Genomic DNA, 23263 nt, shown 5'->3' on the forward strand with positions numbered 1-23263 from the left:
CGTGAGGCACCAACATGCCACGTTTGGCCAGTGACTCCCCACCCGCTTTCATGCACTACTACTGCCATGTTTCTTTAAATTCAGTCTGCTCCTTAAGGAAACTCCCTGGCAAGTGAAAACAGCAGCAAAGGTAAAAGAATGTGGAGAATTTGGCTGCTGCCTGCAGTATTAGGAAGAACAGCAATTACTCAACTCTCTCCTAGTGTCAGAGGCAGAAATGCGCATGTGAATATGGGCAAGTTTTGGCCTGTCTTCCCTCTAGCTTCTCCCTTTGCAGTCTCTGTCACCTACCTACCTCATAGTCTTAATAATTAATGAGGTACATAAGAAAATGGAGAAAGGGAAGGCAGCGAAGGCATGAGAGAGGTTTGAGTTCTACCCTGAATCCAGACTAGGCCACAGTGAATATGATTTAAAAGACTTCAGGCATTTAAAAGCTGTCACTAACTTCCCAACACTATGGTTTGCTGTCTCCACTGCTGCTGGATAAACATAACCATGGAGGAACTCTTGATCTTTTCCTCTAAGCCCTTCTGTCTACAGCACCTGGCAGTCATGTAGACACTACCACTTTTTCCTTCCCTGGCTCTGCAAACACAAGGTAATATTTGACTCCTGTCTATCACTTCTAGGTCATAAAAACATCGATCTTATGACCAGTAGGACCTTAAGATATCATCTGATTCAGTTCCCCCGTCTTCAGGTAGGTAACTATTTAATTCCCTTTTGACAAATTAAGGCAAAGTGATGCCAAGGGAAGTTGAGGGGTTTTATTTAAGTCACTGGGCTATTAAGGGATGAAGGGGGATTCAAAAGTTATGGCTGTTTTTTTCTCCATCATGTTACCATATACAAGAATTCTGTAATATTTACCTTTCTGGGCAGCCTCAAACCCTTTCTGCAACAAGCTAGGATATACACAAATACAGTCACACTCTTGATTAAAATACAGAAATTTACTTGGTCTTTCATTTTTATGTGATAGGTAGTGGTAATAAATCTTCTTAAAATCTGCCTGAAATATAGGAACTCAGTGGTTCTGAAAAGCACACAATATACCCATTCTGTCTCCAACTGTTTACAAATCCTTCTACTTTGACTTTCAGAGATAAAATTGCCTAAAATCCATCCCTTTTCCTCACTCAGACTGTAAAAGCCCGTACTTTTCAAAAAAAGCAAAGCTCCCAACTATGGGAAGTGAGAAAAGGTTTTCAAGATCTGCACTTGATAACATGATGGAATATTCTATCTCTACTCACTTATAAACACACACACAGGGGTCCAAGCCTATGCAGCCCACATTCCTCACACCGTAAGGCCCGAAGTGGTCCAACTACTTCATACAGTCTAGTTCAGGTCAAACATCCTCAAGGTAGCTCTGCCTTATTTTGGCAGGTCTTTTGCAGTCTTAAAAAGAAGTATCACAATTCTCCAACAAAAGATGCCTTTTGTTTAATCACAGCTGTGAAACGTTTTGCTGTGGCCTTTGGATAAGAAGCTAAATAAGTTACCTCTTGTAGACTGGGACTCTGCAGTCTCAGGTTTCATTCTGCCCTGCCAGAAATTCCTTTCTGTTTTGAATCTGAGATGTTTGTTTATGGTTTTTGTTTTGAAATGCTACATAAGACAGGCACAGTTTCTAGTTACAGCCTATGGACCACCATCTACTCCCTCTCCTTTTTTTTTTTAAATGTTCCACAGGCAAGGAAGCTGGTTGCTAAAATTTCCAAATAGCAAACTGTTCAAATTCTCTTCTCAGGAACTTGAAGTATAAAATGACAACACTCTACAATATAATTAACACTTAATTTTCTTTCTTAAAATATTCAGAAGATAAATGTTCTCAGGATAGTCTGAATTAGGGTGTTATTCTGACGTCTTTCTCATTTTGTTTGTAGGTTACATGTCTGAATACTAGCACTCTTGATAAAAGTGCTACAAATGAGAGGTTTACTAAAGAAGTTTCTGGAAGAAAATCCAATTTCTACTATGCGATAATAAGGTTCAGTCATCAAGAAGGAAAAAAAAAGTCGTAAACCACTGATTCCAAGGATTTTCCTCTTCATCAAGTTCTTTCTCCTTGTTTCACAAAAGCCAATTTAAAGCATATACCTTATGAATTCTCAGCCAACATTTACTGGATAAAAATGATACTTATTTTCAGTCACAAAGGAAAGACTCACAGTTAAGGAAATGCAGTTCTGAGCCAGGTGCGGTGGCTCACGCCTGTAATCCCACTTTGGGAGGCCGAGGTGGGCATATCATAAGGTCAGGAGACCATCCTGGCCAACATGGTGAAACCTCGTCTCTACTATAAAAATACATAAAGTAGTTTGGCATGGTGGCATATACCTGTAATCCCAGCTACTCAGGAGGCTGAGGCAGGAGAATCGCTTGAATCAGGGAGTCAGAGGTTGCAGTGAGCCAAGATCGCGCCGCGCCACTGCACTCCAGCTTGGCGACAGAGTGAGACTCTGTCTCAAAAAAAAAAAAAAAAAAAAAAAAAGGAATACATAGCTCTGTTCTCCTAAAATGGGACCATACCTACACTAAGAACTAAAGATATAGTAACATTATTTGATTCTAGGTGTTCGTCCTACCCCACCCCACACTATACTATATCACAAAGACTCCCTAGAGACAGTGCAAATCCACGGCCAACCTGAAGTATTAGTGCACATCAAAGATGGCTAGAATGCCTGGGAGAGAGAAAAGCAACACAGATGGCCTCTGGCCCTCACACCCTCTCCTGCTCATTCCCAAGCCCACAGTGGTCTCTGAACCGGCTAGGCTTGCTGCTGCTTCCTTCCGTAACCTCAGTGAGATATATCAACCTGGCCTGGCTATATCCTTGGGGTCTCCAACGTCTCCAATGATGTCCAAAAATCCTCAGAAAGTTCTAACAATAAAATGAAATTTAATTCACTGTTATAAAACCATAAGCCATTGGACTCGGGAAGGGGCACATCACACACTGGGGCCTATTATGGGGAGGGGGGAGGGGGGAGGGATTGCATTGGGAGTTACACCTGATGTAAATGACGAGTTGATGGGTGCTGACGAGTTGATGGGTGCAGCACACCAACATGGCACAAGTATACATATGTAACAAACCTGCACGTTATGCACATGTACCCTAGAACTTAAAGTATAATAATAATAATAATAAAAGGCCATTTTTAGAATAAATATTAATTTGAAATAGCTCATTGGATGTAGGGGCTCAAAGCACAAAATCAAGCAAGTGTTCACATTCTGCTGAAATGCCAAAGGCGCTGGGAATTGTAGTTGCACGGGGTCAAACCAACGCATGTTTCCTTGGTCCGCAGGCCCTGTATTCCCAGCCCCCTGTTCTCAGTACTTCACAGTTCTTTTCTCTTTGACAAACATCTGACATTCGAACTCCCCCTTGAAATCCCCACCCCTTTGTAGAGATGTGTGTCCACAAAGTAAATTTTTAAACTTACAGAGAAAGCTAACAAAGGGGAAAATGAGAAAGGACAGAAAATAGAATGGAAATTAAAATTAATATTATTTTTAAAAATCTACTTGGTACCAGAAACGAGTGTACACACACACACACTATACATACACACATATATAATCTTATATATACATCTATGTAATCATATATATAAATCTCTAATCCTCACTACAATATTTACCTAACAGAAAGCTATTAATATTCCAGTTTCACAGATAAGGAAACTGAAGCTCAGAGAAACTAAACAAGCTGATCTCACAATCAAAAAAATAACAGAGTTAAGATTTCAACGCAGGTTTGCCTAGCTCCAAGCCCTATTTTCTTTTTCCTAAAACATCCTGCACAAGAAGTGCGGGAAAAAGGAGGGAGGAGAGGAGACCCTCAGGTCTTTCTTGTTGCTGCATCCTCCACTAAACTTTTCCTGGTAGTCAGATTTGGGTGACAGTTCCTCTTACTTGCTCCTGACATGCTTGACACTTCCGTATCTCACGGCTTACTGAACTGGTTTGTAATGAATTGTCTGTTTTTCCAATTTACCATCAGACCATGGCCTATGTGAAAACAAGGCCCATATCTTATCTTGGCTGAAAAATAATGACTATAATAGCAGGTAACATTTATCAGGTCTTTTAATATGCCATACTCTGTGATACATGCGGTATACATAGGTACTAGCTTTTTTCTACTTAAAGTGTGGTCCTGGCACCAGCGACACTGGCATCAGCCAGGATATTTGTTAGAAATGTAGAATCACAGGCATCACCCTAGACTAACTTAATCAGAACTTGCATTTTTTAATACCCAGATGATTTATGTGCCCACTAAAATTTTAGAAGCACAGTTATATCTCATTTAACTCCCACAGTGAACCTAGGAGGTCCCGATAACTAACAGGAAAACTGGCTTACACAAGTGGTGTCACTACCGTATAGCACCGCGACAAGACCCATAGCTGATGCTCAGTAAATATCTGCAGGCAGAAGAATGGCAGGAAAACAGGTAGAGCTAGAAAAAGAACAGAGGAATGGATAATCCTCTGACCTCTGGTTTTGCCTCGTTTATACCCACTGCAGCAGCAGGTTGGAACCACAGCCCCCATGGCGTCAAGCTGTGTCAGTACAAGCTGTTTCTTTGCTCAAGCCAGGCCAAATCCTGCAGTGGTCATCAGTGTGCACACTCAGGAGCTAGGAGCAAAATTTCCTCCCAGAAGATAATGTGAAGCAAAGTGCACATTGCTGATTATAGTACATCTAGGTCCTCTACCTCCTCCCCAAAGTAAATATTTTTAATTATCTGCTCACAGATAAATGGTTGCATTTATAATTCCTACAAATCAATGCAAAACAGTATCAGACCTAAAGCATTACTCAAAACATACAAACTTTGTAGAAATTATTTAGACAAGGTATAAAAAAATACTCATGGGGGCGGGGGCTGGGGCGGTGACAACTGCTGAATTCAGTAACAATTTGCTCCCTTTCTAAGAGCCCAACCTCCTTAACTGCTTACGATCAATGACTGAGGTAGATGAGGATCAAGTAGAACAAGAGACTGAACCCATGTAAAATTGTTTCACTTATACTGGTTAGGAGTCTTGTTAGGAAGCATGTTCCATGTGTCAGTCATTCTTTTAACGCTTCTTAGGGATGCACTGAGTCCTAGCAACCCTATTATTAACCTGACTACACAGATGAGAAAACTGAGACACACAGAAGCAGGATGCAGATTTGACCCCAGAAACCAAGTTCTACTTTTTTTTTTTAATTATTTATTTTTTTGAGATAGGGTCTCGCTTTGTTGCCCAGGCTAGAGTGCAGTGGTGCGATTTCAGCTCACTGCAGCCTCCGCCTCCTGGGTTCAAGCAATTCTCCTACCTCAGCCTCCCCAGTAGCTGGGATTACAGGGGCCCGCCATCACGCCCAGCTAATTTTTTTTTGTATTTTTAGTAGAGACAGGGTTTCACCATGTTGGCCAGGCTAGTCTTGAACTCCTGACCTCAGGTGATCCACTTGCCTCAGCCCTCCAAAGTGCTGGGATTACAGGCATGAGCCACCACAGCCAGCCGGCCCCAAGTTCTTGAACATTACACTTTTCTGTCAACATATAGGTATTTTCACGTGGGGAATTAACTGGGGCTGGAGGAGGGAGGTAAGGAATTGATACCTGTTCATTTTACAGCAAAGGAAAATAGGTTCTTTAAAAACATTTATCTTTTTCATGTGGGCCCAAGATAAAACACCTAAGAGTTTAGTGTTTACCTTGAGGGTATTCTCACATAGAGGTATATTCAACCATTCCTGTGTCTTGACTTAGGAGGTCTTGAGTAAACAGAGGTTTTCAAAGATGTGACCAGGCTACTGCCCAGGGCAAGCAGCAGGGTGGGTGAAGCTGAGAGGTGCTGATAAAGGGACACCTCCCAGTTTACTGCCCATGCTTATCCGCTTATCCGACTAGTGAAACAAACTAGAACAAAGAGAAAATCACTCTCAAAAGGAAACTTGCCATTTTGAAGCACAGCTACTAAAGCATTAAGAATGCAGCTTCATTCTTAGATGTTGAGAAACACTCTGAGACAAATTGCACAGGCTCTAAGGAGAATGGGCAGGATCACCTCCCCTGCCAAAAGAAAGGGCTACTACTCATACTTCTAAACCTAGTTCAAATTCAAATTCCCCTTTTCTGCTTTGCCACCAAAGCCTGAAGAGATCACTTCAGATGCCTTGATTCCTACAACTAATTGTATCCACATATTTCACTAGCCAATTAATCATACACAGACTTGCAAAATCACTTCTACTTAGCCTGAATTTACATTATATAGACTTTTTGCAGTCTTGCTGTCTTTCTTATCTTAAGAGCGTACAGAGCAAAGGATACGTTTGAGAGGTCCCTGGGCTCCCCAGTTTCCCCTTCCCCCCAGCAGAAAGCCTTGTACAGCATAGAAGACCAATGAATGAGTAACTGATTTCCATGCAAAGGCAAGTCAGATCTTTGAAAATGCAGCTTTGCAGAATTAGACCTCTGAGAAGGAAAGCTTTCAATGTGTTATTCATGCATGCTCGGCTGGTCTACTGTTTCTCCTTCAAACAATTAAATGAGCTTTACTGGGGTGTCTCCAAAATCCTGATACCAAATGTGCCATAAGAACACAGTGTTACAGGAACCCGCTTCACTAAACATATTTCCCTTCCACTCATTTTACCACCTCCCACCCTCTTGTATTTACAGGCTAAAGCAACACTATCATCTCTGCTTGCACCATAGCCTGGGAGATGTTAAGCACACCCACATTTTTCAGGAATTTCACAATTAATGTCTGGAATGTGTTTTGGATTATTCTTCAAAGGATGATATAGTTGCCCTAAGATGAATTCAATATTTTCCCTTCTCCCATTCGTCATTCTTTAGTCCACCCCCTCATTACTTCCTTAGGGTCATCTGTTTCATCTATAAGATATCCCCCAACTTCACAATGCCGTCCCCTGCCTCACCCAGCTGTTCACTCATTCATCCCGGTCATCGCATCTTCAACAAGCCACACAAAACAGAAACCTGTATCAAGTCACCAAATACATCCTACAAATGGATGTAATGCCCACACAGATTAAGGACTGTTCAGACAGTTTTCTTCATACATTAATCTGACTGCTTACAACCCTACTGCCAACATCTTGGAGATTTTCCTGGTCAATGTTCAATATGGGTGAATGGCAACAAATATCTTCAGACTTGCTATTTTTGCCATTCTGATAATACGCAATCCATTTGCCCTTTGAAAAGTGTTTTATGTGACAGGACTCCTTGGTAACAGTGAAGATTCTATAAGTCTGGCAATCAAAGTGAAGGTCACTGAGTCCTGTCATTTATTTAAGTGCAGTGAACAGCTGGTCTCTCCATGTTTTGTCAATATTTACTTTTGAGAGGAACTAATTATTTCCTTGTTTACTTCGTTGGTTTCTCTTCCCATTCCCTGTTAACATAATGTTATAGGCTCTCTGCTTGTTTCCCTCTGGGATCTAAGGGCTCCCTCTCTACCTAAGGACTTCTGAGAGGAAAAATGAAACCCATTATTTGAAAACAAATCCGAGCTTAATTTTTCTAACTATAGAAGCTGATATTTTGCCTCCCTCTCCCGTTACTTAATTTGTAAATTAAAATTCGTGGACTCTGAACTTCAAGCCCTACTACAGAGTGGTGAGAGCAGTTTCCATGTGGCTTGTGCAAAACGAAATGTTTGGGTTCATTATCTGGCCTCCTGCAGCCTGCTCTCTGGAGCAGATCCTGCACACATTTTCTTCCAAGCAGCCATCATCTTCACTGACTGTCTTCCAGGGATAAGCAAAGAAACTTTGCATGGCAAGTTTCAGGAAACAAAATTGTTTTTTTGCTGTAAGTACCCCACTACATATACTTAGTTCTCTACATACTGCCCAATGAAAACTGGGTAAAAGGAAACGTTAAAATTCCTGGGGGAAATAAAAGGATTACATTCCGAAAGAGGTCGTTTTTAGACAGCAGTGGCGAAAAACATGGAATGCTAAGTTCCAAAAGATGAAGCTACTCAGTAAATACTCACCAGGAAAAAAGCTGGTGCTTACCTGATATAGCTATCACCCGAATCCAATACAACAGAGTCCTCGGAACAAAGGGACTCAAGCAGTCTCCACTTGGCTCCTAATCACTCTGTCTGTACAAACTGCCAAAACAAGTTACCATCTGCCCTTCAACTGCCCAGAGAGGTTGGTCATGCTCTCCACCTTGCATCACTCCTTACAGAAGCATAAAGTGCTATTACACATGGGAGAAGAAATGGCTCTCACCCCCTTAGCTCAAAATACAAATCTCATTGTCCAATCAAAACCTTCTTTCTAGAAAATCTCACTTCATTAATTTTTCAAAACTCTGCCTTCAATCCTCCAAAGATGTTTTCCATCCAGATTTCTTTCTCCGGGGTTCAGGATCCACACCTGTTTCTCCAGCTTCTAGCTGATTTTCCTGGAGGCAGGCAGCCTGGCCAAGAAAACAGGCCAGTTAGGATGCTGCAAAGAGCAACAGGAGGTCTCAGCAGATGAATGGAAAGAGGAAAGAGACCTGCACCCTCACAAGTCCCAAAAAGCACTTTCTAGACTGAGAGAAAGTAGAAAAAAACTTTTAGGTATCAGGCTCCATGCTCAGTTTTTCAAATGCACTTACCACCCCCAGCCCCCATCACAAAAGGAATAATTAAATCAGAATTTACTTAATAACAATCTAAACAATGCTGAAAAGAAATCCAAGTGTACATCTCACATGGTGCACAGGACACAACTCATCACATTATTTAATTATTCAGAACATATTTTTTTCCTTCAGCATTCTTTCTATGGACAGGATTGTTCTTCCATTTATTCCATGTACTTTTACTGAGCGCCAACTGGGCCAGTATGCCTTAAAAACCTAAGGCAGTGAGCCACAAGCTGAAAGGGGCTCATTTCTTCCATGATTTATCCAACTCATTTTGTGAACTGCAGTTAAAAACGTAATTTTTTTCCCCTGCAAAACCAGTATGAGAGTAAACACAGCTAAAAATTACTGCAAGCTGGCAAACAGAGAATATAATTTGTATTTAAATTATGTCATTGAAAGCAGGGAGATTAGTCATGATAATATTTCTATACCATGCAATATGTTTTTACAATGTAGCCAATTAAATAAGAAGTTTTCAAGAGTTTTCATTAACAGATACAACCAGTAGGGGTCATTTTAGTGCAAAAATTGCAGCAAAAGAGACTTTAACATGAATAAAATGTATTGATTCCTATTCATGTTAGTTATGATAACCATGTCTCACCACGTGAATTTCTGAATAAAAATGGAAACTGAGGGAAACACTGGCCATTCAGAAATTTCTTGTGAACTCACAGAAAAACAAGAGATAATCAATACCTTCTAGGTAACTGCTGACATCTCAAGACTCCTCTAATTCTTTCTCAAAAAATGGCGGTGGGGGGGAGGTTGGGGTATCACTTATCCCATGCTTTCCATAAATCTTGCCGTTAAGTGAAACCATTGAAATTTTAAACACACGACTGAAAATATCTGTCTAAATCCAACCATTATATCATGCCAGGTAACACTGTCCTTACTTTGGTTTCACAGATTTAGAATGCAAGTTGACGGCTGTTTTCAGTTTTTTTTTTTTTTTTAATGAAGTGCCCTGGACACACAATACTGATAGTTGAAAACAGGCCTGCAAAATTAAAAGTGTTTCTAGAGAAACTAATTGAGATATAATCATGTCAACAAACCCTTCCAAGCATTTCAAAGCGAATACCAAGCACACAGGGTGTTACCAGAAAAAAGGAAGCTATGAGGGATCACATCATTTCAGAGGAATGAAAGGCTCACCAAACTGCCAAAATAACTCTATACTGTGACATGGGATATTGCTGCCAAAACACTCGATTACTGTAAATGTTCCCTGAGCATTTCCTTCACCAGAAACAGACTAAGAAGAAACAAAACAAGGGTTAGAATCTTCAGAACCTGCAAAAGTCCTTCTCGGAGCACAGCAGTTTCCACTGCATTTAACTGTGTTTCATGTTGCTTGTTCTTTTCAGATTTACGAGAGGCTGGATTAAGTTATACACTTCAAATGGCAGGGTTCGAAGATGCATCTTTTAGTCTAGGTCATTCAGAATTTCCAAAGTCAAAACACATAAAATGATATCAGAAGTTAATCTCATGGCCATTTTTCCTGAGGTAAGGCATAAAAACAAGTTATAAAAGGGGACAATACCAGGTGAGAGGCTTTTTTGTACTTCAGGCAAATGAACTCTTCCAATCCGACGTCTTATGTGTGCAGCAAAGCAAGTCCCTCCCCTCTGAGAAGAGTTCCCTTCACTCATCACTGCCCACTAGCTTCCAAACCAGAAAGGCCTCCCCTATTTTCCTGAACTGCCCAAACCCTAAAACTAGACAGGTATAAATAAGTACCTATGTGTATGTCTGTGTGTATTGAGAGAGAATCACAGCACTGTAGCCTTTTAATAGATCCATTTTTATCCTTAAGGCTGTCACCTCCTTTTTCAGTATCCCAGCATACTAAACAAACACACACACAGATGCTTCAGAATAAACCGTTCCCTGGACTATGCTGACTGTGAGTAGTGAGGAAGGCACGCCGGGCAGAGGGCGCCGGTCCCTCCTCGCCGCCTCCCCAGAAACGAGGCTGCTGCGTGCGCTCTGCTCACTCGCCAGGATGCCCCCGGAACAGCATCGTCAGCCCAACGTCAGCCCGAGCAGGGATCCCACTTTTAACTGATGCTCACCGAACCCTGCCCCCGTTAGCCACATCAAAATAACTCACTGCCTCGCTCTAGACCCCAAACCACACCAGGCACCCTGAAGGCCGAAGCAAGCGGGCAGGGATTAAGGCCAGCACGCACTAACATTGGCTTCCCAACGAGAAAGACTTCACTAATCTCTTTCTCCCTCCGTCAATCTCAACACCGCAGAGCACAATGCGTACTGGAGAAGCCAGCAGAACAATCCCCGCTGTCAAACAAACAAAAAGGAGGAACCGGCAACACGATAGGAAACACGCGGATATCTGCTATTAAAAAGCAGCCACTAATAGCAAGAACTTTTCACTCCCAGGTGTAACCCCCACCCCCTTTTCCTTTCAGGAGAGAAAGCCTTTGACCGTTTTCAATGGGCAAATAAATGAGTAACCACCGTGTGTAACTTCCCCTAGGCTGACATATTCCGAGGCTGAAACTGATTTATGTGCGGAGGAGGAGGAAGGGGGTGAAGAAAGAGCTCAAGGAAAAAATAATAAAAGAGGCACTCGGGGAGTGCGAGCTGGAGACACGTCTCCTCCGTCAACAGAAAAAGGACTTTCGCGGCCGGTGTGCAGCTCACGGTGCCACACTGCGCCAGTGCGGGGAGGGCGGTAGGGACCGGCTCCCCGAGGGGCTCGCGCGCGGCAGAATCCGCAGTGGGCCCCGCCCGCGGAGCCCCCACCTCGGGGTGCAAGCCCGGGCCACCCAGTCCCAGCTGGAACGGCCACACGTGTGGGCGTCAGTGCGGGGACAGGAGCGATCCTCCACTCGCTCGCCCCCACCCACCATACCCAACCTCGCCCGCGGCTGGCTAAGCGTCGGGGTGAGCAGCGAGAGGGAACTCAGGGCCCCGGGGGCACTCTCCCGGGGGCGGCGGCCGCCCCTCCTCCCGCGGAGCCCTCTTTCCTGCAGAAAGTCTCGGCCAAACTTTGTTCGGCGCAACCAGCGCCGAGGGGGCTGCGCGGGCCAGGTGGGAGGGGGCCCGCAGCGGGCGGCCGTACCTTCGCAGACGCCCGCTTCATACTCGGTAAGGGAGTCGCCATTGAGCGGGGGGCGGATGACACAGCGCAGCCCCCGGTCGCAGGTTCCGTAAATCCCGAAGGTGCCGCCGCAGCTCTCGTTCCTCTGGCTGGCGCACGTGTAGCAGCAGCCGCAGACGCCCTGCACGATGCTCCCCGGGCAGTTCCTGGGCTCCTCGCACTTGGACTCGTCACAGGGCAGGCAGACCAGTGCCCGGGTGCCGGAGCGCGCCAGCAGCAGCAGCAGCAGCCCCAGCAGCGAGACCAGGAGGTGCCCGCAGCCGGCCAACCCCCTGCCCCCCGCCACCAAGTACATCCTCCTGCGCCGCCGCCGCCGCCTCCTTGCAGCCGGGCCGGGAGCGGGGCGGGCGCCCTCCCCTCCGCGGGGCACACGCGCCGCCGCCGCCGCACCGGCAGCCCACGGTCCTCACCGCCCCTCTCGGGGCCCCCGGGGCGCGCCTCCCCTCGCGGGGCGAGGCCCCCGCCCCTTCTGCGGGCCGCGCCGACCCCGAGCCCACGAGCGTTGGCGCCGGCGGCAGCGGCGGCTTCCCCTCCTCCTCCTCCTCCTCCCGGGAGGGAGGGGGGAAAAAGAAAAGTTTCCTCCCGGCAGCTCCGGTTCAACCCAAACTTCTGGCGCGGCGGCGGCGGTGGCTGCTGCGCTCAGCTCCAGCCCGGGCTAGCGGCGCCTCCTCCCTCTCCTCCTCCGAGTCGGCCGGCCGCGCAGCGGCGCAGCCTCCGGGCCGGTCCCCGCCTCCCGAGCTGCCGAGTGGGCGCGGTGGCGCAGCACTAGATCCGCGGCGTCCACTCCGCGCGCCCCGCTCGCCTCACTCCTGCGCCGCTCCTCCGGGCGCTTGTTTATGGCTGGAGCCTCTGCCGCTCGGGCTGCGCCCTCCCCCATCCTACCTCCTCCCCCAGACCTCGCCCCCCCCGCCCCAGCGCCGCGCGCCGCTCATTGGCTGCCCCCCCACCCCCTCCCCGGCCCGGCCGGCCCCCTCTGCCTCCCCCTCCCCCACTCGGGCGGCCGGGCCCTTCCTCCCTCACACGCCTCCTCCTCTTCCTCCCCGAGGCCGGCGCACCGAACCGGCCCTGCCACCGAGCCGCGGCTCTGGCCCCGGCACCGCGGGCGCTCTGCGGAAGGGCTTGGGGCGCACCCAGCGAGCAGCGAGAGTCTCGGTGTCCCGGACGCCCGCTGGCACCGTGGCCGCGGCGGCCGGCCTGGGAGCTAGGAGGGCGAGGCGCCTGCACCTTCGGGGCCAGATTGGAGTTCGAAGAGTGGCGGGGACCCCAGAAGCTCGGGGCCGGGGCGATGGCTGCAGCCTCGGGAGGGTATCCGCCGGATCGAACCCCGGGAAAGGGAAGCAAAGGCATGGAACCTCCGCACACTGGATGAGAATCCATCTTCCACTCGAGCTGGGAATAGACTTTGTAAAAGATATTATGTAATGGAGTCTCGGGAACCCTGAGACCTCTCCAGCGAAGCTGAAGTGAATTAATTAAGTGCTTTAAACGGTCTTGGTAAATATTACGCGGGAGCTGGGGAGGACTGTTGGGATGGCTGTAGCTTGAGTTGAATTTTAACTGTCCTCATTCTGGGTTTTGTCGCTCTGCTGTCTGCGCCAAGGTGCTGTGTTACGGGAGGGAATGACTGGAAAGTAACAAAGCTGAATCTTTCTCCCTGAAGTAAGGCCGAAGATTGGATTACTACACGCCTTGATATGACACTGTACCCGTAGATCTCATGCACCATTAATGCCATATGACATTGCCGTTTTCTTTCTCAGTTCGTGGACAAAAGTGGTGGGTGTTCATTATCTTCATTGTCAATGCATTAATAAAGAAGATGTGTGGTACATAGTCTTTGTGATAAATCAGGTAAAGAAGCAACGGAAGTGATGCAAAATGCACCGTGTGGAGATGGTTTCTCTTCAGTGGTTGTCAGAAAAGGTTCTCGTCATGATGGCTCTGTCACTGATGGGATGTGAAGTCGTAATCCGCTCCGTAGTGGCCTGCCATTCACAAGATGGGTACCAAAGTGAATAACATTAATTAATTGACAAAAAAATGACTGTGGTCAATGGGGGAAAAAATCGATCCCGTGGCAGGTGTGAAGTGGGAATGGCTGGCCCACCCTCTGATCCAAGATGGTCTGGCTGCAGGAAGGTGGCAGCCAAGTGGATTCTGAAAATTGTGACTAATGAACCCAAAGTTAATAGCTGGCAGTGCAAGGAAAGAGGAAACAAAGCTACCTTTGAAATTTTATGTTTGTGGAACAAATTTATACTTATGATAAATACTTTAGCTTAACCACTCTCTCTAATCGTGAATCCAAAAGCCAGAGTTACCAGTGGAATATTCCCCCATGATTGGCATCAGAAACTAAACATTTCTCCTATCATATTTCTTTGTCCAAGGAGAGGAAGAGGCTCATTAATTATCACTGATTATTATAGGGCCACGAGGAAGACGTTCAACAGTGGAAAAGGGGAGTGAGCACTGCATTTTCTAGAGGGGTTTACAGAATTGTTGCAATGAAATAATTCCTGCAGTTGTGTGGGAGGTCAGATTAGATGATCTCCAAAGGCCCTCATACCCACAGGGTCCATAATAAGTGTCAAGTGGCAAAATCATTTAAAATATGCTAGGTTTTCTATTAGAAAAACCAAAGAGACTGGGCGTGGTGGCTCATGCCTATAATCCCAGCACTTTGGGAGGCCAAGGTGGGCAGATCACTTGAGGTCAGGAATTTGAGACCAGCCTGGCCAACATGGTGAAACATGGTGAAACCCTGTCTCTATCAAAAATACAAAAATTAACTGGGCGTGGTAGTGCGTGCCTGTAATCCTAGCTACTCAGAAGGCTGAGGCAGGAGACTCGCTTGAACCCAGGAGGTGGAGGTTGCAGTGAGCCGAGATTGTGTCCTTGCACTCCAGCCTGGGCGACAGAGCAAGACTGTGTCTCAAAAGAAAAAATAAAAGAAAAACAAACAAAAAAACTGAAGAAAAATAAAATACACATTGTTAAACATTGTTCTTTCTTATCACCGAACAAGGCAGCAGCACTTCACTGTGGGATCTGCCAACGAACTGTCATCATTGCTCTGTGTTAAAAGGTCCCTTCCACTCTTGCAGAGGAGGTTATCTGTATTTCTGTTCAAATGCAAGTATAAAGACATTAAAATGTAGCAGATAACATTGTAGGACCTGACAGGAAAAGCCAAGGTCAGGTGATGAGAAAAAGGCAGAAGTGAGAAAGCTACTGTAGTTAGGAAAGAAGGAGGTAATAAACATTGTCAAAGTTTAGCTTCTATTTATTTTTAAGGGGACATATTAAGGATTAAGGAAAGCTACAGATGAGCACAGGCAAAGGATAATATGGAGATGACTATTCATTGTTCCTGGGACTTCAGAGGTAGAACCACCCGGAAGGTAGATGGACAGATACAAAATGAGAAAGGTTGACTTCTCACAGGAATTCAAGTCAGGTTTAGAAAGGACTGGGGAGATTCTTTAAGACGAAGATGATTGTATCAGCTCAAAAAGAAAAAAAAAAAATCAAGTTACATTACACATGCCCTTTGCCATAGAATTAATAGTCACAGAAGCAATAGAGAAAATAGGATTCCTTGAAGCCAGTAACTGGTAGCATATGAGAAACGTGCAAGGTCCTGGCAGCTTTTCTGAAACCAGTGTGTAAATCAGGAGCTCAGTTATGAAACAGCTCTTTCTTCTCTGGGATCCAGGAGAGATGATCATAAGGTAGTGAGAAACCGAGGCAATGATATTGAGGCTCAAATACAAAAGTATTTTCTTACCTTCTGAGACCGGACTAAGGTTACAGAAAGAGTTCGGGCGAGCCCAACATGATGACAATCAGGTGTCATGGGTGAAAGTGGACTAGGAAGAATTACCCTGAAATTGAATGGACCCTGAAAGTCATGAACGAATGTTAAGAATTAGAGCCACATGTGAAATATGGTTTAACGCCTCCCTTTCTGGGAAGCCTTCTTGAGCTTCTTTATCTGTTCTACAGCATTTGTAAGTACCTCTGCTTGCAGCATTTATCGTGTTGCATTATAAATAGTTATTTAAATAACTCTGAACCCAATTAGCTTGTCAGCTCATTGGAGAGGGCAGGACTTATAAAAATGCATGCATGAATGAGTTCAAAAACGGAGAGTGAAGAATTACAGACAAAAGATATTTGAATATTATTGCAGCCCTTCTCTCTTGGTTTTAGTAAATACTTCAAAATCAGTACTTGAAAGAGTTGGTAGGGGCAGGAGGGAGTCATCGAAGCTGGGGTGGGGAGGGGTTGGGGGGGTCAGGGAACAGGTCTGGAAGGAACCAGGAATTAGGAATTTCTGATGGAGGTCTAGAAGAAGAGATCGTCTGCCCTCTATTGGCCACCCCGGGAATTAATAAATTGTTGAAAATGTCTGAAAATCACAGTGCCCATTTTTTGGCCTAAGCAGAAAGTGGAAATGAGAGGGCAATAAACAGAATGTTAGTATGAGACCCCGCCTTACCAATACAGTGTCTAGTCCAGCCTCCCACCTATACTCACACTCTCTGGGATTTGCCTGCTGTTTGTATTTTCTCTTCCTGAAATGAAAAGAAAAATGTAGAAGTTGCCTTTGAGTTTGATTCACATACTGTTGGAATTGAGTTGCACAAGAGAAGAAACCTCATTGTGTTATGAAAATGTTGCATATGTATTAGAAAGTGCTACGAATAAACCAAGGTGACAGGTCTGGCCCGTTTCACCCTCTTATGCCACCTCTCCGGTCTCCTCAGCTGGTATCACTTATATATGGGTTCTCACTTAAATCTAGGCTTGGCCACTGCAGTAATACAGACAGACCCTAGTTTGGAGGCTCAACCGTCTGCATCTTGGGCTCTGAATCTGAACCTGAACTCTATTACCACCCCATAATACTTTATTTTTGCTAAGTGGGTTCTTATTTACTCTGCCTGTGAATGATAGCTACTGCGGAACTACCAGAAGGGTTACAAGACATTTGCACAGAACACAGGTTCTCTTTGAGGTTTGGCCTAGGATCGTGACATACACACACACACACACACACACACACTCTCTCTCTCTCTCTCTCTCTCTCTCTCTCTCTCTCTCTCTCTGTACAAGTTTAAACAAGGTATTTATCGTTTCTGAATCTGTCTTCTCTGTAAAACAGGGACAAGAATACCAACCATACAGGGTATCGTGTGGATAAAATGATTGTTCGCCTTTTCTATTGTTATCTTTAGAGTCCTTCTAATTGAGTGTCTCCTCAAGTTTTATGCTTGAGCTGGAATCCCTGCTCTCTGATATCTCAGCATTCATTGCTGTGCAACATCTGTTGAATCAGATATTGCATTTTTTTTTTACCTTCTTAGGATCTTCTGTTGGCCCTGTTTTGACAGTCTGTCTCATCTTGGGGTTTTAGCCTCTGTGATATTTTCTCAAATCCATTTCAGTTTCTGACTTATTTTAAAGAGCAGTAATTGGTAATGATAATAGTAATAGCTAACACTAATAAAGATCTTATTAATTGCTAGTCAACATGCTAGATGCTTCATATAGTTTATTTTAAGTAATCTATGGAAGAGCCCTGTAAGACCACTGGTTTCTATTATGTCTAGTGCCTTATGTTGTCTTCATTTTTTACAGGCGAGGAATCTGAAGTATAGGAGGGTTGTGAGGTATAGGAGGTTGCCAAGGTCTCAGAGCTATGTGTACGGATATTAAGCTTAGAACCCAGTCCTATTCTGCCTTAAGGGCCTGTGTATTTAACTACCTCAGTTCAGTAAGTTGGGTAACAGTGAGCTGCTTTTCTTTTCAGTTTTGTTGTTTTGTGTGGGCCTCGTTTAAAATTGCTAACATCTATGGCAATATCTTGTCTTCTTTGCTAATTTGCATATAAAAAGTTTAAATACTGATTAATGTTTTCTCAAAATGGAAATAAGACCATTGTTTTCCTAACTACTGAATAACAAATATTTATATAATGTTTGCCATGTGCATATTTTAAAATTACCTTAAAATATTACCACATTTAATCCTCCATATAACCTGATGAGGTAGGTAATGCATTTTACAGGTACATTTACACCTATTTAAAAGGAAAAATTGGGCTGAGTGTGGTGGCTCATGCCTGTAATCTCAGCACTTTGGGAAGCCAAACTGGGTGGATCACTGGAGCCCAGGAGTTTGAGACCAGCCTAGGCAACATAAGGAGACCCCGTATCTACAAAATAATAATAATAATGAATTAGCCAGGCATGGTGGGGTGTGCCTGTACTCAGGAGGCTTAAGGTGGGAGGATTGCATGAGCTCGTGAAGTTGAGGCTGAGGTGAACCGAATTTATACCACTGCATTCCAGGCTGGGTGACAGAGAGAGACACTGTCTCTTACTTTTCCAATAAAGGAAAAATTGGAATTCAAACTCAGGCAGTATGGGGACAGAATCCACTCTATGCAATATTACTTCTAATATATATATATTTTTTACAAATACATGCTTACTGGGGGGAAAATGAGAAAAGACAGACAAGAAAAAAAGAAGAAAGAAAAACCTCACCTATAATGGTTTTGTCTCAGGTGAGATAAAACCGATGATAACATTTTGACACATCCTTGAAGGTGTATTTTCCCCATACAGTATAAAATATAAAATGGGATATGTATCTAGCTCATAATTGGCTTTAACTTTCACATATATGTGCATATTGATCTTTAGAATCAATAACTGCATCCTTTTTACCATTGATGATTATTCCACTGAATGTGCATATTGCGTTATATTTAACTGATTCCATATTAACATAAATTTAGGGGTTTTGTGTGCTTTACATTTTCACTATTATAAACAAAGCTGCAATACATTTCCTTTTAGCCAAATCTTCCAACACTGGTCCATTTATTTTCCTTGGCAAATTTCTAAAGTGAAATTGTTGTTTGGGGATCAAAAGTTATGTCCATTTTGACATGCATTGCCAGATTGCCTTCTAGAAACTTATTCACACAAATTTCCTCAAACACTTAATGAAAGTTCCCATCTCTCCAGTGTAGAGGCCCTTCAGGTTAAAAACCATTTCTTGTTGCTTTAAAAGCACCTTACATTGTAAAGCTTTAAACACTTTTTAACATAAAAAATTGCTTTCACATTTATTATTTCATTCGATCCTTCAACATTAGGAGAGTTTAGCTGTGGATCACCAAATGTTTTAACCTTACAAATTGCCAAATCATGTAACCTGGCAAATTTAAAGAAAGTGTTATGTATTCAATTAAAATTTTCTCCTAAGAAGGAGTGCTTTTTATAAAACTGAACTAATAAAAGGGAATAAATTATTGAGACCATCCAAAGGTTAAGAAAATTTATCCTGTGCTTATAGACATTTTTTTCTGGAAAGTTGGAAAAAACAAGTGTAAGAAAATTGAGAAGAGAGGACCCAGTCATGCATTATAGCGAAGAGGAGGAATTTCCATCTGTTGCAGTGCTACCCACCTCTCTGTCTTTTCTTTCGACCCCACTGCCTGTTCTACTATGTACTTTCAATAACCTGAAGAGTCACACATCCAAATTGTAGAAATTCTTTCCCAAATCTATGTGGCATCTGTGTTAAGAAATACAGCTCAATTTATTTCAACAATGACATCACTGACATACACATTTGTGTAATGTTTGTTTTGGAATTGCCTTGTGTAGTCCCTTGAGAAATAAGACACATTGTTTGTTCTATCTGACCCAACATATAATAAGCATATTATGAAGAACATGTAGTGAAGCAGATTATCTTCATTCACCGAACTGGCTCTAATTTACTTCTTATAATCTTTATCAAACTCACCCTCAAAGGAAGATTTACCACTGTTGAGAGTATTATAAAGAACCAAAGCATGTTCTAGAGAAAGTATCAAAAGAAGAGTTTCTATTATTTTTTTATTTTTTATTTTTCAGTCTTTCATATGATTTCATTTTCTTCCTTCAACCATAATAATATGATATCCAAATTTTGTCTTAACTGGTGGGTCTGTAAACACAGGCTTATCCATCCCACTTACAGGCAAGGCAAATGCTGCTTCTTGAAATGGTCCCACCATGGACCCTCTGGTCATCCAACCCAAGTCGCCCCCTTGCCTGGCTTTATCATCACTCTACTGTGAGGCCACTTCATTGAATCTCATCCCAGACTTTCACGTTTCCATGGCTTCCATGATTTTGCCATGTTTTTCACATAGAATGTGTCTGACCTTTACTGCATTGCCACCACCTTTGGGACCTTGAGCCTTCTTGTCAGCACTGTCACTCCCAGAGGCTGCTCCCCCTTTCCCCGCTTTTCCAGAACCACTTTTTCCTTTGGGCGGCATCTTGGAAGCTGGTTGTTGAACTCTGAACTAAGAAGACTTTTTAAATAAAAGTAGGCCTTGATGGTATCCATGGAACAAGCAGACAGCTTTTCCAAGTAACTGCTGGCAAATGGACATCACGCATTTGAATGTAAATTCTGGTATTATGATGTTCTTCAGAATACTGATTTTTTTTGCTGATATCCTATATATCATGCAACTACTTCGTCATTCAAATGAGAATTCATTACCTATTTTCAGGTGGGAAATGGTGGTGCTCACCAGTATCTCTGTTCCTTCTCTTCATTTCTGACACACAGCTAGACGACACTTACCAGCTTTCTTGCAGTGAACTGGAGTCATGAAACGTGGATGGAAGTGATAGGGATCTTTTTCAGGGCTGGCCTCAGAACCCTCTCCACAGTCCTGCATATTGTCTTATTCCCTTTCTGCTGGCTGGCGGCAGGGCTTTGCATAGAGAACTCTGAAGCACAGGAAGAGTCTGGAACCACTAGATGGATGGATCCTGGGTCCTTGAATGACTGCATGAAGCGGACCTCTCACATACATACAGACACTTCATTCAATTTCAGTGGTCTCTGATTTGAGTGACAAATGAATATTTACTGTGATAAGTAACCGAGATTTCAGGCTTGTTATAGCAATTAGCCTCCCCTCACACAATTTTGGCTTAAATAGAAATAACATTGGCCAGGTGCAGTGGCTCACGCCTGTAATCCCAACACTTTGGGAGGTCCAGGTGGGCGGATCACTTGAGGTCAGGAGTTCAAGACCAGCCCTGGCCAACATGGTGAAACCCCGTCTCTACTAAAAGTACAAAAATTAGCCAGGCATAGTGGTGCACACCTGTAATCCCAGCTACTCGGGAGACTGAGGTAGGAGAATCTCTTGAACCCGGGAAGTGGAGGTTGCAGTGAGGAGTGGAGATCATGCCATTGTACTCCAGTGAGAGAGAAAGACTCTGTCACGCACAAAAAAGAAATAACATTAAACATTTATTCATGTTCTCAGAAAAAAATGCAATTTGACATGTACTTATAACTCACCTGCATTTGTTTGTTAACTATGTAATGAATGTGTAAAGATTAGGTTACCAATCCTGGCATTTAAATTATTTTCAGTATCATAATATTCCAAGTAGGTCTTAGCATTTTATTACTACTGATTAATATAAATTAAATAATATAAAAACCTTTCACTTTACTCAAATGGGAGAATGGCCATCTCTATTATGCTACCCAGTGGGTTTTAGTTCCTGAACTTTCACACTCTCAGACCATGTCTGCTCATCACACTATTGTAGGTAACCAAGATCCTATAAACTCAAAAGAGAATGAGACTCTTCAAAATCCCATTTTCTCCATTTCACAAGTCCTTCAGATCCACAGGGTTACTATGAACTATAAAATTAGTACCACTTCCTATTTATCGTTTAAAGAATATTTTGAAATTTTGATATCAGGTTCTAAGCTTATCATATCCATATTCCTTATCATTATTTTTGATAGTTTAATGTGTCTTGATCATCTTATTGGCTATATTTGTTATACTTCACCAACTTTTTCAACCTCAAACGAAAGTTCATGCAACAAATCCAGTTCATTGCCTAAAAGCTAGTTGCCAATGAACTATGACTGGGTAAATGACTACTGGTTTGAGATTAGCCAGAAAAAATGGAACATTGAGGTCATAAGGCATGAAACCATGCAGAAAAAAATTATAAGACATAGATTCCAAGAGTGTTTCCATCATCAACTGATTATTGCCAAAGACCATGTCATGTTTCCCATTTAGATTTTGCCAGGAAGAAAAGCTAACCAGCAATGCCAATCACAGGTGTTTGAAGAAGAGGATTTTTCAATTTTTCCTTGACAAGCAATTGATTAAATTAGGAATGTCCTCAATGATGATGAGGCATTGTGCTACAAGGTGCTCTAATACAACAAACTCTTGGAAATCAAGTTGACCTGGGGTCAAATTCTGACTGTGTTTGTCACTGTCTCTGTGAGTTTGAGTAGGTTGTTTGAATTTCCTTTCTCTCACCAGTCACTTAGGAAATTAGTATCTACAGGATTCTGAGCATATAATAGATGCTCAATGATTCTCCTAGCATTTCTTATAATTTGCTTTTTAAAAATTGTAATAGAGTTAGCTATTCACTGAATGTTTGCCACCTTCAAAAACTTTGTGAGATGGGCCCTAGTCTGGTTCTAAAATATAGGGGTACTTTTAGTCTGTGTGAGACTCAAAGCCAAGGATTTCACTTCATAATCACTATGCTCCCTTGGCAGTCTGCAGTTATCCTGTCATCTCACTTACCTGTCTCCCCACTTAGGGTGCATGATTTCTTATTGGGCAGAATAGGAACTCTGAAGCCAGGAAATGGAATCCTACTTTCCTAATCACTAGACTGATTGCAAAACTAAATGTCACTTCCCTTGCACTCAAAGGACCTACTATCTAGTGTGGGCAATTGGTAAATCAACATTTTCAACATAGTACAGTAGACGTTTACCAAATCAGGTCTACATGAGGAAATTGGGGAAAGTTTCACAAAATTCCCTTTTACAAAAGAAAAGATAGTTGTATTGGATCTTGAAGGAAAAATAGATATTTACCAGGTTTATAGGGTAAGGGAGGAAGAGGAAGAGATTCCAAGCCGAAAAACAAAACCAAAAATAAACAAAACAAAAACAGTGAAGTGCCTAAAATAGAGTTTGGAACATAGTAGGTATTCAATAAATGTTGAAAGAAGAAAGAGAACGTAGACTTTTGCAATGGAAGGAAAAATTAACTTTGAGGCAACTGGTTGCTTAGTGGTAAATGTTAGGAGAAAGGATGTTAATGTTGGGCTGGATGATAAAGACCCAAAATCTGCAGCAGAGTTTAGACTTCATCCTGTGGGGTTTCAGAGACAAGTGGAATTTTGAGAGACAAGTGACCTCATCAGATTCCCATTTGTAAAGATATTGCACTGATTTTAAGACATAGTTTTAAAATATTTTAACAGTTCTAAAAGTAAGATGCATCCTACATTTAATGGCATATTATAGTTTGACAGTGTGAA

At 43.2% G+C, this 23263-nt stretch overlaps 2 protein-coding genes and 1 pseudogene across 5 annotated transcripts in view; 1 reads left to right on the forward strand and 2 right to left on the reverse strand.

Annotated features, from left to right (window-relative positions):
- CRIM1 (cysteine rich transmembrane BMP regulator 1) overlaps window positions 1-12699 on the reverse strand; it is a 197108-nt gene extending 184409 nt beyond the window's left edge. For 3 of the 4 annotated variants that reach the window (XM_033176053.1, XM_033176055.1, XM_033176054.1), the window contains exon 1: window positions 11808-12276. In XM_033176053.1, the coding sequence (XP_033031944.1) occupies window positions 11808-12141 (334 nt within the window). In that variant the 5' untranslated portion in view covers window positions 12142-12276. Of the gene's footprint in view, window positions 1-11807 lie in introns of all 4 variants that reach the window. The other variant, XM_033176052.1, reaches the window with a different exon arrangement.
- On the forward strand, window positions 12683-13675 carry LOC117062855 (formin-like protein 5). The gene is made up of 2 exons (XM_033176742.1): window positions 12683-12706; window positions 12741-13675. The coding sequence occupies exons 1-2, from the start codon at window positions 12683-12685 to the stop codon at window positions 13266-13268; spliced, it is 552 nt and encodes a 183-aa protein (XP_033032633.1). The 3' UTR covers window positions 13269-13675.
- A 6110-nt stretch (window positions 13676-19785) lies between these two features.
- On the reverse strand, window positions 19786-20217 carry LOC117063002 (annotated as a pseudogene).
- Window positions 20218-23263: the final 3046 nt, after the last annotated feature.

This window comes from Trachypithecus francoisi, unplaced genomic scaffold (genome assembly GCF_009764315.1).
Source record: "Trachypithecus francoisi isolate TF-2019V2 unplaced genomic scaffold, Tfra_2.0 Lachesis_group17, whole genome shotgun sequence".
Lineage (NCBI taxonomy): Eukaryota > Metazoa > Chordata > Mammalia > Primates > Cercopithecidae > Trachypithecus > Trachypithecus francoisi.

What these genes read in the sequence shown, in the direction of transcription:
- LOC117062855 (XM_033176742.1), top strand. Translation starts at nt 12,683, where the DNA reads ATGGCTGGAGCCTCTGCCGCTCGG. An exon ending in CTGGAGCCTCTGCCGCTCGG is followed by an intron (nt 12,707 to 12,740) that starts GCTGCGCCCTCC and finishes CTCCTCCCCCAG; the next exon opens with ACCTCGCCCCCCCCGCCCCA.